General features: G+C 39.9%; 1 protein-coding gene across 1 annotated transcript in view; it reads left to right on the forward strand.

The window, feature by feature from the left end:
- The window catches only part of GSK3B (glycogen synthase kinase 3 beta), a 99798-nt gene that overhangs the window by 33016 nt on the left and 52097 nt on the right, over positions 1–14685 (forward strand). The window contains exon 3 of the mRNA XM_009330348.1: positions 2323–2406. Coding sequence (XP_009328623.1) covers positions 2323–2406 — 84 coding nt within the window. The remainder of the gene's footprint in view (positions 1–2322; positions 2407–14685) is intronic.

A 14685-nucleotide genomic window follows, 5' to 3' on the forward strand; every position in this document is an offset into this window, starting at 1 on the left:
CCAGTGTATCCAATCAGCATATATATACTATCTAAAGAACGTGAAGCAGTAAACTGACTTACAGTATATATGTGTATTTTAAAGAGCTAATAGAGATATTGCCAAAATAATATCTGCACATTCATGCTTAGTGCATTCATGTTTCTTCCAGTAGTTCCATGGGATAAAAGGTATTATTCCCATTTCGCAGCCAGTGGGAGAAAGGGAGGAAGAAATTAGTTGCCTTACGTTGTGCTATGAATTGCTGGTGGAATTTGGTTGAGGTACTGGAACTTGCAGTGTTAAGTTCAGTCCTGTAGTAACACTGTTAAGCGCTGTAAAAGCCAATTGGAAAAATTAATCCCTTGTCATAACTGGTGTTTCAGTGACCGATGGGATCTAGAGCCATCCCTACTTCAGCTCGCCAGTTGAAATCTGCCCCAGTTTGTAAGGTCCAGGGAGACACCACTGAGCCAGCAGTGGTGTGCGGTTTGGACAAGATGAGCAGATGAGGTCTTTTGTTGATCTGAAGTCTGAACTGTGCTGTGCATCACAGGAACCCCAGCCATGACTCCCAAAATTGACTTATTCTTGATAGCATTTAGTAAAGAATGAATAAGTGGAGAATATTCGAGCTCCTGTTCCTACCAGGAGAACGCTTTTCTCTGAGGTCTGAGGTGTGTTGATGAGGTTATGTGATGAAGCCTGTATTCCTCTTTCACAAATTCACTCCGTGGGATTTCAGGAGATACATGTAAGTGTCAAAGGTCTCTCCCTGCTTTCTCTTACTTTCTCTCTTCATCCTTCAGGACAGAATAGGCCTGTCGTGGTGTGCGCCTAACGGACTTAGGCTTTAATCTGTTCAGAAGCCAGGCAGCCTCAGGGAAGGACTTGCTTTCTCCTTAACTACTAGCTGGATAATTGCCAACTGATAATTGTGTGAGATGTCGCTCGTGTTTGTAAAGAGCTGGCTAATACTGAAGTATTTTTTCAGTCAGCGGGTGGCAGGGATGATAGGATTAATGATACTGCATCCTATCCAACACCTCTCTTTTTTAAGGCTACATGGCTTAGAGGAATTAAAAACGGAGTTCGTAGCCATGTTCACATTAGAAGCTCTGAGTGGTTCTTGTGGAGTTCCTTAAGCTTTAATCATAGTGGTAGGCACCGTATGTGACCCTCTGATACACAGAATATGAAATCCTTAGTTTGACAGCAGCACCGCACAAAGTAGGTGTTAGCTTTGTGCATTTAAGTATGAAAATGTGTGGTGGCTAAAGAATTTTCTTCCCAAATATTCCTGAAGTTGGCCAGAGTTAATGGTGCTAGTAGGACCAGTGTGTTACTCTAGTGTATTAGTCCTAGCTAGTTAGGATGCATGATTAGCAACCCTGTGATTTGAGTAAAAATTGGAATACATTCTATTTTTGAAGCTGCAGATCGTATAGTAATTGAGGAAGGAAAAACAGTGATGTGTAAATGTGACCATAGGAAAAAGGAGTATTGTAGCAACAGCTGTGGAATGAAGTATAACAAACATAGCTGTGCTAATTTTACTTGCTTGTTTTTATTCATACCTGCAATTCAACATTTCACTCATTTTTATCTGTTAGGCTATAAGATCCCTCATTTGTTTAGGGCTCTGTTACAATGAATATTGCAGTAAAGTCCCCAGTTTGTCCTGCATGTAATGAACTGATTGTATTTTAACAGCTTTTTCAGGTTGATATAAAATGGGAAAATAACACTTATTCTGTCTGCCTAAACCCGATTAAACCTTGGTTGAACAAAAGTGGGAACTGACTTGCCTACTCAATTTCAGGTGCTTTTTGTTGATATTACAAAGAGAATGGTATGGGAAATGATCTTCCATGACAAACTTCTTCTGCAGCGTGGAGAAGGGGAGGCATGTAGGTGGAAATATTATATTTGCTTTTACATTGTTTATATTTACAGTATTCAAGGAGGATAGGCTTCCAACCATTCTGGCTGATATATTGTATTATTGTAAGATCAGAAAATAAAAATGGAAAGTTAATGTCGTCTTGCTTTTACCACTGAAACTTTGGTAATGTAAGTAGGTAATTTTTGGATTTTACGATGGATTTGTGGACCTTTATTTTCAAGGGAAAATGTACTCAAAGATGTCGATATTCTCAGTGATAAAGTAAATGGAAGAAAGACTAATAAACGTGTGAAAGCTGTTACCTCTTTCCAACTTTAGTTGTTCGTTGGTTCCTTAGTTTTTTCAGCTCCTGTATCTATATATTAAGGTGTTCATTACAGTGCTCTAACTTTGTGAGCAAAGAGTTTTTCTAATTGTTTGCTTTTCTCTTATTTCAGAACCGAGAGCTCCAGATTATGAGAAAGTTGGATCATTGTAACATTGTCCGATTGCGTTATTTCTTCTACTCCAGTGGAGAGAAGGTAAGAATGAAAAACAAGGCAATGCTTCCTGGTAACCATCTGGGGTATAGCTGAACTGTTTGAATTCCTAGAGACAGGAGTGTGAAGATAGTAGACGTGATAACATTGAGAAAATGCTACAGTGCTGCCCAACAGATCATGTTGGAGCAGATCTTTTTCAGTACGGAAGCATGTGGTCCATGAGGAGTAGCGTTATTAGTATAGCACAACAATAGTGTAACAGATTTGGATACGCACCGCCTCTTTTTTAATTTAGTGGAGCACAGCCAGGCTTCATTTGCACATTCTAGCATTACCTTTCCATACGTGCTGAAGTTTTCTAGGATTCAGTGTTAAGCATTCTAGATTTAAAGCACTTATGTGACTTTTCCCAGACCCAGTCTCTGTATGCTTCTGTCCTCCTTCCTTGTGTGTCTGTTCCATATATAGGCTGAGTTTCAAAGCCCAGAGGAAAGAATAATGTATGAACACGTGATTGTAGCATTTGTCAGAATGCTTATGCTCCAGAAGAAGGAGCAAATAGCTGGATTTAGTAAATCTCAAGAAGTAGACACTGCCATTTATGTTTTCTTTTGGTCTAGGTGTAAAAGTTCCTTGGGTTTTTAAAAAGGGGTTACAAGTTTTTGTTCTAATGTGAAGTTATAACAGCTTCCTTGTTTATGTATGTATCAGCATTTTAGGAATCATAGGAGAATTCAGGATGAAATGGACCTCAAGATGGCATCTGGTCCAACCTCATCATTAAAGCAGGGTCATCCATGAAGTCAAGGGGGGGAAAAAAAATCTTTCTGGCCCATATGGCAGTTAATGTAAACTGTGAGGTGGAGAAATGGGCTGGATGACCTTCTGAACTTCCTCTGATCTTTTTATATATAGTTATAAATATTTATGTAAATTATATAATAATTATATAAATGTTAAAATTTTTCATTTTCTAAAGCAGATTACATCTTTAGTTGTCTTCAGATGCTGGTACGTGTGTCCACAATGCTGTAAAGGATTGTATACAAGAGCTGATAGCTACTAGAAGGCTGTTAATTGCTGTTGCCACAAAGTGGGTCAACAGAATGGGAGAGGCAGCCCAACCACTTCAGGGTCTGTGGAGCTAGAGAAGGAGCTGATACCTCCAGGATAAGTTGTTGGTGGCAGGTCACGGCAGCCTTGTGCAGTGCACAGAGGGATAATTGGAGGAGCCCTGTTGTTATCTCTCTGAGAGGTGCTTGGGGGGGACCTGGCCCTGTGCCTATGGAAAGCTTGCAAAACCACTTTGCAGGAATCAAGGAGAAATGTGGTGGGTTTTTTTTGTTTTGTTTTGGTTTGGGTTTTGTTTTTTTTTTTTTTTTTTTGGATTTGCCCTTCCTTCCTTCCCTTCCTTCCTTCCCCTTGCCTGGTGATAGCAAGCATTTCCAGTGTTATGGCTGTTGCTGTTTTGTTGGTAGTGCAGTGTAGTTTTTTAAAATACGTTGTGCTCACTTAGTATATAACCAGACATTCCTCGAGTAGCATGAGTACAAGAAGGGAAATACTGTGAAGGAGGGCTTGATTTTGGGGCTTTTTGTTTGCTTTTTTAACCAGCTTGTAACTTGGCTAGAGTGAAATAAAATTTCATGAGACAAGCAGAAGACAACTGCCTTATCTAATGGCTTTCAGAAACTTCCTGCAAACAGTGAAAGTGTTAAAACTTCTCAGAACACTGTTCCAGGAGCCTTTGTATAACAGTAACTTGAGTAGAACTCTTTTGGAAATCTTTAACTTGATGTTGAGCTTGAGACTGGATTTTCCACTTTGCTGTTTCAACTCCACGTGGCTGATTCTTGGCAACGCTAGTTTTGTTTTTAAAAATGCGGTCTCTATCCACGGCCAGCAAATCTTAATGCTTCAGTGAGAAGTTTTCTTTCACATTCCTTTCTGCTCTTCTTTCTTCATGCCTCTGCTCTGTGCCTTTGAGATTTCCACTGCTACCCTGTTGCAAAATAGGACAAATGTGAACCAGTCCCTAGGGCAAAGGTGCACCCAGCAGAACATCAGCAGCAGTAACGTTGCAATTTAGGTTGCAAGGTCTCTTTGCAGTTCAGTAGAAAATGATACATAATTGGCTTGCAAGTATTTCCATGTAGATGGCAGCATGTGAAGATAGCTGTGTATGGGTTGTTGGCTGCTGTTTGTGAAAAGCTCTGGAGAGCAGCAAGTTGGTGTTCTGAAGCTCATCTGGAAAGGCAGAATAAAGTTTCTTCTCATGTTTTTGTCAGTTTGTGAAGCAATAACATATCTTCCTGCATATTACCCTCATAATCAAGCTGGCTTTTTGGAGAGTGGAGGGAAAGGGAGAAAAGCATAAGGTCCCATCTGGTAACCAGGAAGGACATGTAGGAAGCAGTTGCAGATTTAGATGGTAGGGACCCAGAGCTTTACATGGAGTGATTCTTGAAGCCAAGTCCAATGGGAAGAGTAATCTAAAAATCCAAGGAAAGTATAGCAGAAAATGCAGTAGCATAGTGATGAGTGGGGCTTGCAATTGTTGTCTGTCTTCATGAAGAACTTGGTATAAACACAGATTAATGGAAGTGGACTGTTAATTAACTCAAGTCTAGCAGTGATGGGAAAATTTCAGAGGTAACTATTATACTGCTGATCCCCTTAATGAAATAGTTCACCAATGAACTTAATTTTGATACCTACATATCAAGCGTTCTCTTGCATAAAGTTTTTCATGCCATCGTGATGGCTCCACCTGTTTGTTCCAGCTGGAGTGTTCCTTGGACTTCTCCCTTCTTCCCTGGAGCTTAATGCCAGTGTCTCTAAGCCCAGAGACTTTTCTTTCTTTTTTTTTTTTTTTTTTTTTTTTGGCCAATATCCGAGAAGCTTAAATCTGTCTCAATTTAGAGGTACCTCAAAGGATTTCTCCGAATCTAGTCAGACTGGCACTCTTTGAAAGCTATGTGCCTAATAGTCACTTTAGTTCTTTTTAATCACTAGGCATTTTTAGGCACTGGGCAACTTTGAAACTGGCTTTATTCTAGCAAACAGGGGGGTTAATTCTTGATTACAAAACTGGAAACAACAGAAAATAGCATCAAATAGAAAAACAATTCTAAATAACACTTGCTAGTAAGGCTATTCCTTAGCTGCATTGAAGTTGTAGCTAGTTTGTAGATATTTGGAGCTCTCTGTTCACTTTTTCCAGGGGCTATCTGTGGAACTGGTTGAGTGTTTGAGCTCCCTGTCTTTTCTTTTTCCTTATGATGAACTCTCCTTTTTACGTCTCCTATTTGCTTAAACTTCCTTCCTGCTTTTGTCAAAAGCAATCCAGCATTAGCAGCATAGAAATCTTATATCAAATATGGCTTTGACTGATTTCTTCTCCCTTGTTTTCTGTGACTGGGTGACTCCCTCTTGTCTGACTCCCTCTTGTCTGAGGATCTTTGAATTTGTATTGCCTTTATATAGGTATACCCTAAACAGGGGTGTGTGTGTGTATATACACACATACATGCACGTGCACACATATATTTATACCTTTATGTATATGTATATGTAAAAGTTGTTTTGAGTACTGACTACATATTAATCATGTTTGACTAATAATTTCTAGTTTGAGAGAGCTCAAAGAGAGCACATAATATATATTAATATGACAGTTGACAGGCTTGGCATTCAGGTTGCTTCTATAAACTATTTCCTCCTTGGTTCTTTCTTTTTGTAAGTTTACAGACGTTTGTCAGACCTGTTAGATAACCCAGTTCTTTCAAAAGACTGTTCCTTAATGAATTTGCCAAAGTAGATTCTGACTTCTTTTTTTTCCTGAAGCTGTATGAGATTCCTGATAGCAGGGCACTGACTTTTGTAGCTGTAATGTGCTTTTCAGTAGTCCAAAACTTGTAACTGGTGGAATGAACCAGAGGGGAAGGAAGGACAACCAAATAATGGGCTGAGTTGTGTATGGAAGACTCTCTTGGTGGAAGTAGTCACAAGTCTTTTCCATGCTGTGATTTGTGGTTTTCTAGGTAATCCTTGGAGAAAATGGGCAAGATTATAGGGCTAGCCAACTCTGCTGTGTTTGATAGTTTTGGTATTCTGCCTTAGGATAAGGTCTTGAACAAGATGCCTGGTTTGCCTGTCAGCTTGCCACTGAGAGATCAGACCATATTAGGAAGGTGTACATTTCTGTTTTGATTTTTGCTGCTTTTCCTTAATTTCAGGGACTGCCTTGCATTTAGCATGATATATAAATGTAAATGTTGATTCACTGAAGCAGGGAAGGGACAGGTCTTGCTGCCTGTCCTTTTTAGCCTAATTCTGCTGAGAACCTTCTGAACCATGCTCCAAGGGAGGGTGGACATGGACATACTGAATAATCCCTCTGGCTTCTTTGCTGAGAGTATTCACCGATGTTTTATAGCATGACCTAACTTCTTAAATCAGTCACTGCTGAGTAAAATTATTCAACTGTGTAAAACCTGAAATGAGTTCTTAATCCCCATTTTTTTCCCTATTTCTGGCTTAGATCTTTCTTTGTGGTATTTCATAACTGTTGTGTTTTCTTGTGTGGATGTTTTTGAGTGTTTAACAGTCTGATCGATCCATATCCGTGCCCAAAAGGGGAAGAGAAGTCACTGGAGAGACTTGTTCCAGCATCAAATTATATAAAAGTAAAGTAAATAGAGTTTTTGTTGCGTAATTGCATCTCTGGTCATGTAACTCCCCCCTTCCCCCTCTTTAAAGGTGGTTTGGTATTCAGAGGAGTCGAAGAAAGCATATATGGGAGCACAGAGAGATCACAAATAGGCAATATGCTGACTCTCTTTTGGAGGCTGAGCTGGCCCTTCTGCGTGCTCTAATTGATTTCTAGTCTTATTTAGCCTTAGCTGTAAGGGCATGCAGCCAAAAGTCCATGCAGACTCAGGATGGAAATTTACTCCCATAGACTTAGACTGAGGTTTAAAATAAATGTGCAGCATTATTTTAAACATGCTGAGCTGCATCTATAAGCTGCTGTGCACTATCTCACGTGCGCTTTGGCAGCAGCGTATTAAACTGTAATGAAGAAATTTGGAAGAAGGGAACAACTGGCTGATGTGCAAGTTTGGGCTTTGCTGAACAGTTGGTGTTTCTCCAGGTTCGTATCCCTGTTAGGAAGAGAGATCCTCCACCTTCAAAGAGGTATGAACATCACCATCCTTTCTTGCGGGAGTGTTTAGATGAGTCCTCATGTAAGGACCATCCATTCTGTTCCCTGTTAAAATGGAGTACTTGTAGTTGAACCATTTGGTTTCTTAATTGAACTTGTTGGGTTTTTTTTGGTTTTTTTTTAAAAAGTTCTTGCACAAAAAGTTCAACTAATGGAGCTTTGAGCCCAATTTCGAATTGACAGAGCCTGTGTGAATGTTTTGCACCAGCCTAGTAATGTGCTGAAGGGCCATCAGTAGAGATGAATTAAGTCACTACGATCCATTTAATCCTTGGCAGATCTGCTGTGCTGTCAACAAAGGGGCAATTAATGCCAATTATGAGGAGTTTTGTGATGTTGGTATCTCTGTAGTCCTTGCCTGAGGCCTGCCAAGCTCATTTCAAAAAGGGCACCAGTCATCAGATAATGATTATCAGTTACTGCTGTTAGGGCTCACAACATGCTGGGAATTTCTTTAGTCATAGTTATGAGCAGTCTCTGGTTTTGAGTAGGTTGCGTTAATAGAAATAGCAGCTTTGTCTGCCTGCGGTAGGTCTTTGCAAGAGTGGAGTGGGCAGCAGTGGCTAGATCCTCAATGTGGTAGATGCGTGCAGTGGAAATGGGAAGCTCCATGATTTCTCTCTAGAGCAGTGAACTGTCCAGTACATCTGGTTAGTCACTCTTCCGTTCTCAAGTCATTCCTCTACCAGCTCTAGCCACTGCTCTCATCTTCCTGTGTTGGATGGCCATTAGGAAAGCAGCTTGTATTGTTTGTCTTGAGGAAGCATATGGTTTGAACCATTATTGTGTATTATCTTGCCTAGTTTGCTGTCATGGGTATATCCCGATTCAGAAATTTCCACTCAGTCTGGAAGGTAGTGTACAGGCAAGAAAATAATGGATCTCCAAAGACTCTGCTTTTTGTTTTCATGGTACGGTATGCAGGACAGCCCAGTGATCCCAACATTGTTAATTTTCATCTTCCAACAGAGTTATTGCCAGCTTATGGCACAGTCCCTGCTTGGGAGCTGTGATTCAAATATCCACAGATCACCTGTGTCAAAGATCACAAATCAGCCCCACCTTTTAGATGTTGGGTGCCTGTTTCCAACTTCATAGAAACATTTTCTCCTTGGAAGTACAGCTAAAAGCTTAAGGACCTTACAGGGCATAAAATAAACAAGGATCGGCAGGGATTCCCAAATTCTCTTCATGAGTGACCTTTTTCTTTACTATAGTCTCGCTTTAGAGGAGAAAAGTATGACAGAAGATGTTTCTTTTTTTTTTTTTTTTTTTTAAATGAAGGGGAAAGGCTTAGCGCATCACCTAAGAACCTAAACTCTTTCAGTGATCAAAGGCAGACAATGCAAACCAACTGTCTTAGAACAAGACCCAGGAAAGTCCTTAAATCTGAATTATATTGGGAGGCTTGACTTCTGCCCTTATGCTGCCATCACAGCTGACCCAGTTGGCAGTTCCTACCTACATCAGACTGTGTTATGTTGACAAGTAATGAGCATTACAGAACAACTTGATAGTTTTGACAAGTAGGTGTAGGAACAGAGGTCTTGGGACAGATCTCAGTTCTCAAACTCAGTCATGAACAGTGAGGGAGTAGGGAAGGAGATATTTTGCCCAACATTTGCAGTACTAATAGAAAGCATTGGTATCTTTCCAAACACTGAAGTTGAGTCTTCAACTGCTCTTACCCTCCTGGACTTAACTGTGTGAAACTGCAGCTATACATCTAGGCTTATGGTTCCTTTACTTTGGTGGCAGCCACAGCTCTGTTTTGAAATAGATGTGGTTGTAAACTGCAAGTAAAAACAGGCACATGTGGCCACTGGATGTCACCATTCCTTCATACAAATAAGGTCAGTTACAACATTTTTTGCATTTTCAAATTTTTCCAGTGTATTGTGACTATTCAGTAGTTAGAGTAGGAAGGCTGCAAATTCTTGCTTTGTCTTTGAAAGTGGTTCCAAAGTCTTTGTATCTTTAACATACTATGTCAGCTTTCAAGATAAGAGAAGGAAGGTGGATCTCTCATGGAGCTTGATAAGGGTGTGTGAAGAGCATGCTGGTTGTAGCTCTAAGAAAAAGTAAACTAACCTTTTTTTGAATCTGGGGCAAAAACTGTGTGACTTTGAACTTTGTATGTTGTCTAAATCTAGATGGCTAAGCCAGGGTGAAGGGCATATCTTACCTCATGCTGATACTCTCCAGTGTTTAAATAATGCACTCTAAACGAAGGTGTAATTCACATGAAATGCTGATATCTGTTTTCTTGCTTTCCAACTCCCAAGTTAAATCCTTCAGCGCTTTTTGACAGAACCCTTGCGTAGCCACCATCCAGTCAGTAACATCTCCATGTGTAGCACCTACCTCTGAAACGTCACTGGTGGGATGCTGTCATATGGTAAGGAAAACATGATCCCCTTGAATAAACTTGACTGGCTTATTTACCTCATATAGCCCCTGTGCTGATGCCTTGGGATAATTTCAATAAGAAGTGCATTCTGGAGGCATATTCCTTAATTTCAGGTTTATCTCTTACCTGTGTGCTTTGAGCTTGAATAGGTAGGTAAAGCGAGTTTCTTCAGAGTGTAGTTCCACATTTATTTCTCCAAATGCAAAGTTAGTTTAAGAAACTCCTGTGTTGTTCATTTCCTCTCAGTTGTGCTCATATAGGTGATCACATGGAGTCCATCTGAAAACTAGCTCAAATGATCTAGGATTTAAAAATTAAAAAAAAAAGGGGGGGCAAAAACCCACCTGCAAACCACACCAGAACCACTACCACACTGTTACTGATCTGCTAGATGAAAACCAAAATGAGCATGTTCATCCTTCTTTCCAAATGCTGACCGGTAAATTTAGTCACCCTAGAAGAAAGAGCGCCCAGAATAGTTTCTTAACCTTTTTATCCTACTACTTGATGCTCAGAGAAATTTTCCTTAGATTCCAGTTCGGGAGAACTTCTAACATCTTACTAGGTGCTGACGTATTCTTCAGAGTATGCCCTGTGATTTTTGCTTTTGCCCTCATCTGGCGTTTGGCATGTATGACCTCCCTGGCTTCTATCATCGTGTTGGTGGTAAATAGGGAAAATAGTCGGACTGTGATGACTAATGTTGATTGCAGTGTTATACATGCATGTTGTAAATGTAGTGTGTGTGATACATGAAAAAAAATTAATGAAAGCTGGTAGAAATCACTCAGGATTAATTTGGGGTTTGTTGAGGCGGGGGAGGATCATAGAGAATGAATATTTGTACTTTCCCTGCAAGGAGCAATCCAGAAGAGCGAATCTTTGAATTCAATAGCTGTTGCTTTATATTGGCCATAGTTAAAGCTCAACTGGATGGTGCTTAAAACAGATTACTTGTGTGGACTAAAGGACAGAAGAGTTTTAAAAGTGGAGTTTGAGACCTCCATGCAGCCTTTCCTATGTCAGTAGGGTTAATGTTTTCAATTTCGCTCAGTCTTCAGCCACGTAACGTGTAAGGCTCATGTGCTAGAGTAGTGGTACTTGCAGCAGAATCTCCAATTTGTGATACAAAGAAAAAACTTAAGTTGCTAGAATGTTTTGGCTCTTGTGTCCTAGTCTTTCTCATGCCCCTTATTATTTCATAGTCTGTATTGGTATCTACTTATCTGAAGTGTTTCCAACCAAAGTGAAATGGTGCCTCAAGTGTCAGTTCTTGAGAGGTGCAGAGCAGTTCAATGGCAAGGCTGTGGTTATTTTGCTCTGGCTCGTTTCGGAGCAGTGTTTGTCAACTGAGGATTTATCTGCCAAGTGACTAAAAAGCAGCTTCTAACATTTGAGGCAATTGCAGGTACATGAGCTGCGTTGCTAAAATCAAAATCATTATGAAATACATTGATCCTGTATTTCAGGATCTGGCTCCCTGCCCTCCCCCCCTTTTGCATTTTGAAGAGTACATGGTCATAACCTTAGCAGCAAGCACAGGAGAACATGGATGCACATGAACATTTGGCCTGCTGAGGAGAGCTAATAATCTATTCAATCTCAATGTCTGTAGGGAGCAGTGAGTTATTAAATGACACCTTGTGTTTGCTTTCTGTCGTTTATATGATGCAGTCTCCTCTGGACCTTTCTGTTCTCCATAGAGGCATTTCAGAGGTGCTCCTGACAGTTAGGTTACCTTGGTTGGTTCCCAGCCCAGCGATTTTGAAACAGCAGTGTGGAAACAAGTCATGTGTGGAATATGTGGAGGGTTTGAAAAAGGCTTCCTGTAATGGAAAGATAAGCTCCCGCTTTATCCTCAAGCAGTTGCCCTCATTTGGCAAGCTCTTTGAGCTAACCCTGTTTCCTATTGCAATATATCTGGGTCACTGGAAAAATATGTGTTTAAGAGGAATGCATGAGGTAGGCAAACCAGGTTACATCATCCTCAGAGCTTGTCAGGCCGTGACTGCTTTCTAGCTTGTATTGAATCTTGTTCAGGGGAATCCAGGTAACTTGGATGTTATTTTCATCCAGTTCATGCTCACAGAGAAGGGTGAGGGCTCTTGAAAACCGTATTTTGAGTGTTTATCAGATTTGTGCCAGGTTACATCAGGAGAAGGTAGGTCAGAACACTTGAATCATCTTTAATTCATGAAAGTAGTCATTTAGGCCACTTCTGAAGTGGCAGTTGCTTGTGATAGGAGGGAGTATGCTGCTACTTACATAGTCAACACAATAAGCCTTCCCTTTGTACTTGCATATTAAAGTTCTGGGTACATCAAATGGTACATCAAAACTTGTTTGCTGGTTGGGGGAAAGGTGTTCATGTGCCTCCGTGTCTTCTAGGTGATAATGTGCGATACACATTTACACAGGAGCAATACCATGTGAAACCCATGTAGTTTGATCAAGTACTATGGGTAGCATAAAAACTCATAAGGATTGGTGGGTGGGTGCAAAACCTCCCTCTAGTGATTCAGATGCCTTGATCTTTCTGTGCTTGTGTCATGCTATGCCATTGGATTAGTCCCATTTCCCACAAAACATAAAATAAAAATCAAAATGGAGGAGAAGAAAGTAAAACAAAGGTGGTATGAACTGAATAGAGTTCTGTAATTCTCAAAACTCGCTGTTGTGAAGTAGCGTGGATGGGGTTTAATGATCATACATATTACTGGTTTACATCTCCTTTTACTTGTACTGAGAGGATAATGAAATCACTGTAATTTCATTTCTACTCATTTTTTTCTGTTTCTCTAATCTCTCATGTAAATCTTCTTGATACATGGAACATGAATCCTCTGAATGAAAGTAATCAATCTCAGTAACGGAGTACTTTGTGCAGTGACTTGTTACCAATAAGACTTTCTCACTCTCCAAGAGGAGGCAAGCGTTAAACATATTCATCAGGTTGTATCTACACTGAATCAAACAGAATTCATATTCATGAGACTGTTTTTTCTCTTGGTGTAGAGGTTGCCTTGCCAGGCATAAATTAAGTTTGATTTTTCAGGACATTTATTTTCTGTATTTTATGATTAATACCTTGGAAAGCACTGACCTAAGAAGAGGTGCTGGTGGATTTTTAGTGGCTTGAAGTGAGAGTCAGGGAAGGAAGAACTTCTCTTGTTGCAGAAGGGAAAGCACTAAAATACAAGTACGTTATTTTATTGCATATGTTTGCACATCCATGGAGTTCCAGAGCCGTCTGGTATTTCCTCTGTACTGCTGGTAGTTGTCCCTCTTCGTCCATTTCCAAAAGTTTGTTCTCCAGCCTGGTCCCTGGATTCCTTCATGTTGTTACCCAGTTCCTGGGATGACACTGGGAGAGGCACCAGCATAGGCACGGTTTCGGAGGCTGCTGCTCCTTGTCTATGTTGTAGAATTACCATAAGAGCAGATACAAGTTAGTGGGCTGTTGGCATTTGCTTAGTGCTGGTGCTATTACCACTGTCATTTAAGCAATTATATTAAAAAAAGAGCATCTTTTTGTAGGGAAGAGTGATATAGGCAGGGCCTTGCAAGGTGACTTGGCCTATTAGAAGGTATTGGTAAGAGCTATTAAAATGTCCTGAAAATACAAGTGTTTATTGTCAAATAATGGTGAACAGAGATCTTGAATTCTGAGTCTTTAACAACACACAAACCCAGCAATTCTCTGCATATTGTGTATTCAAGGTGTGTATTTCTGCATGTGTTACCACATACCATTTCTTTACTCATTGGAGACTGCTGCTCTTTGCTGAGGCAGGATAGAGACAGGTAAGGAAAACAGAGCACTGTGAGAGTAACACACCACACTTTGTGCTCAAAGTGACGTGTTGAGTCACGGTAATATTATTAAATTGCTATAGCTAAATGAGGTTTGTTTTCAGGTATTAAGATACGTAGCCAGTGGACCTGCTGGCAGGGGACTCCAGTTGAAGACCTGGGAGTGCTGTACCGTTTCCATCCACATAAAGTCTCTGTGTATCGTCTTTCTCTATAGAAAGATCTAGCTGTTAACACAGCAAGTGCAGGAGAGGTTACTTCTGGTTAATTCACCTAGCTTTCAAAAATAATTTTTCAGGTTGATATAATTAATTATACCCACCCCTCAACATTAAATGTATTTACAGTCTTGATAGGATTTGCACAGAAGACTGCATTGAAATATTGGAAGTCTTTTTAAGACCTGTTTTACTGCTGAAAATTCTCAGTGCCACAATTAGGCACTATGTGGTTATAGTACTTTGTCATTTAATTCCTCTTTGTTCCTTCTTTCCTTTGTTAATGTATTCTGTAATGAAGTACCTTATAAAACTACATTTGTTGTTTCTCTGTGTTACGTTCACATGGACCTCTAACTTGATCCTAGATATTAAAAGCGATACTCAAGTCTGTTTTTGTCTTGTTCTGTTTTGCCATGAATAAGTTCATATGTTTAAGTTGGAGATAACTAGGACATCAAAATGCGTGTAAACAAAATAGTTACAAATGTTAACACTGGCTTACTGTATATGAATGGTTAATATGTATTATTAATTCCTTAATAGTTAGAAATTCAGTAAGATCAAAGTAACATTTCTAAAAGATGCAGGACTTTTAAACTTTTTCTTTGTGTAGTTGTGGGATGTGAGTTTGGGACTTTTAAATTTAC

This window comes from Pygoscelis adeliae, unplaced genomic scaffold (assembly GCF_000699105.1).
Source record: "Pygoscelis adeliae isolate BGI_AS28 unplaced genomic scaffold, ASM69910v1 Scaffold120, whole genome shotgun sequence".
Lineage (NCBI taxonomy): Eukaryota > Metazoa > Chordata > Aves > Sphenisciformes > Spheniscidae > Pygoscelis > Pygoscelis adeliae.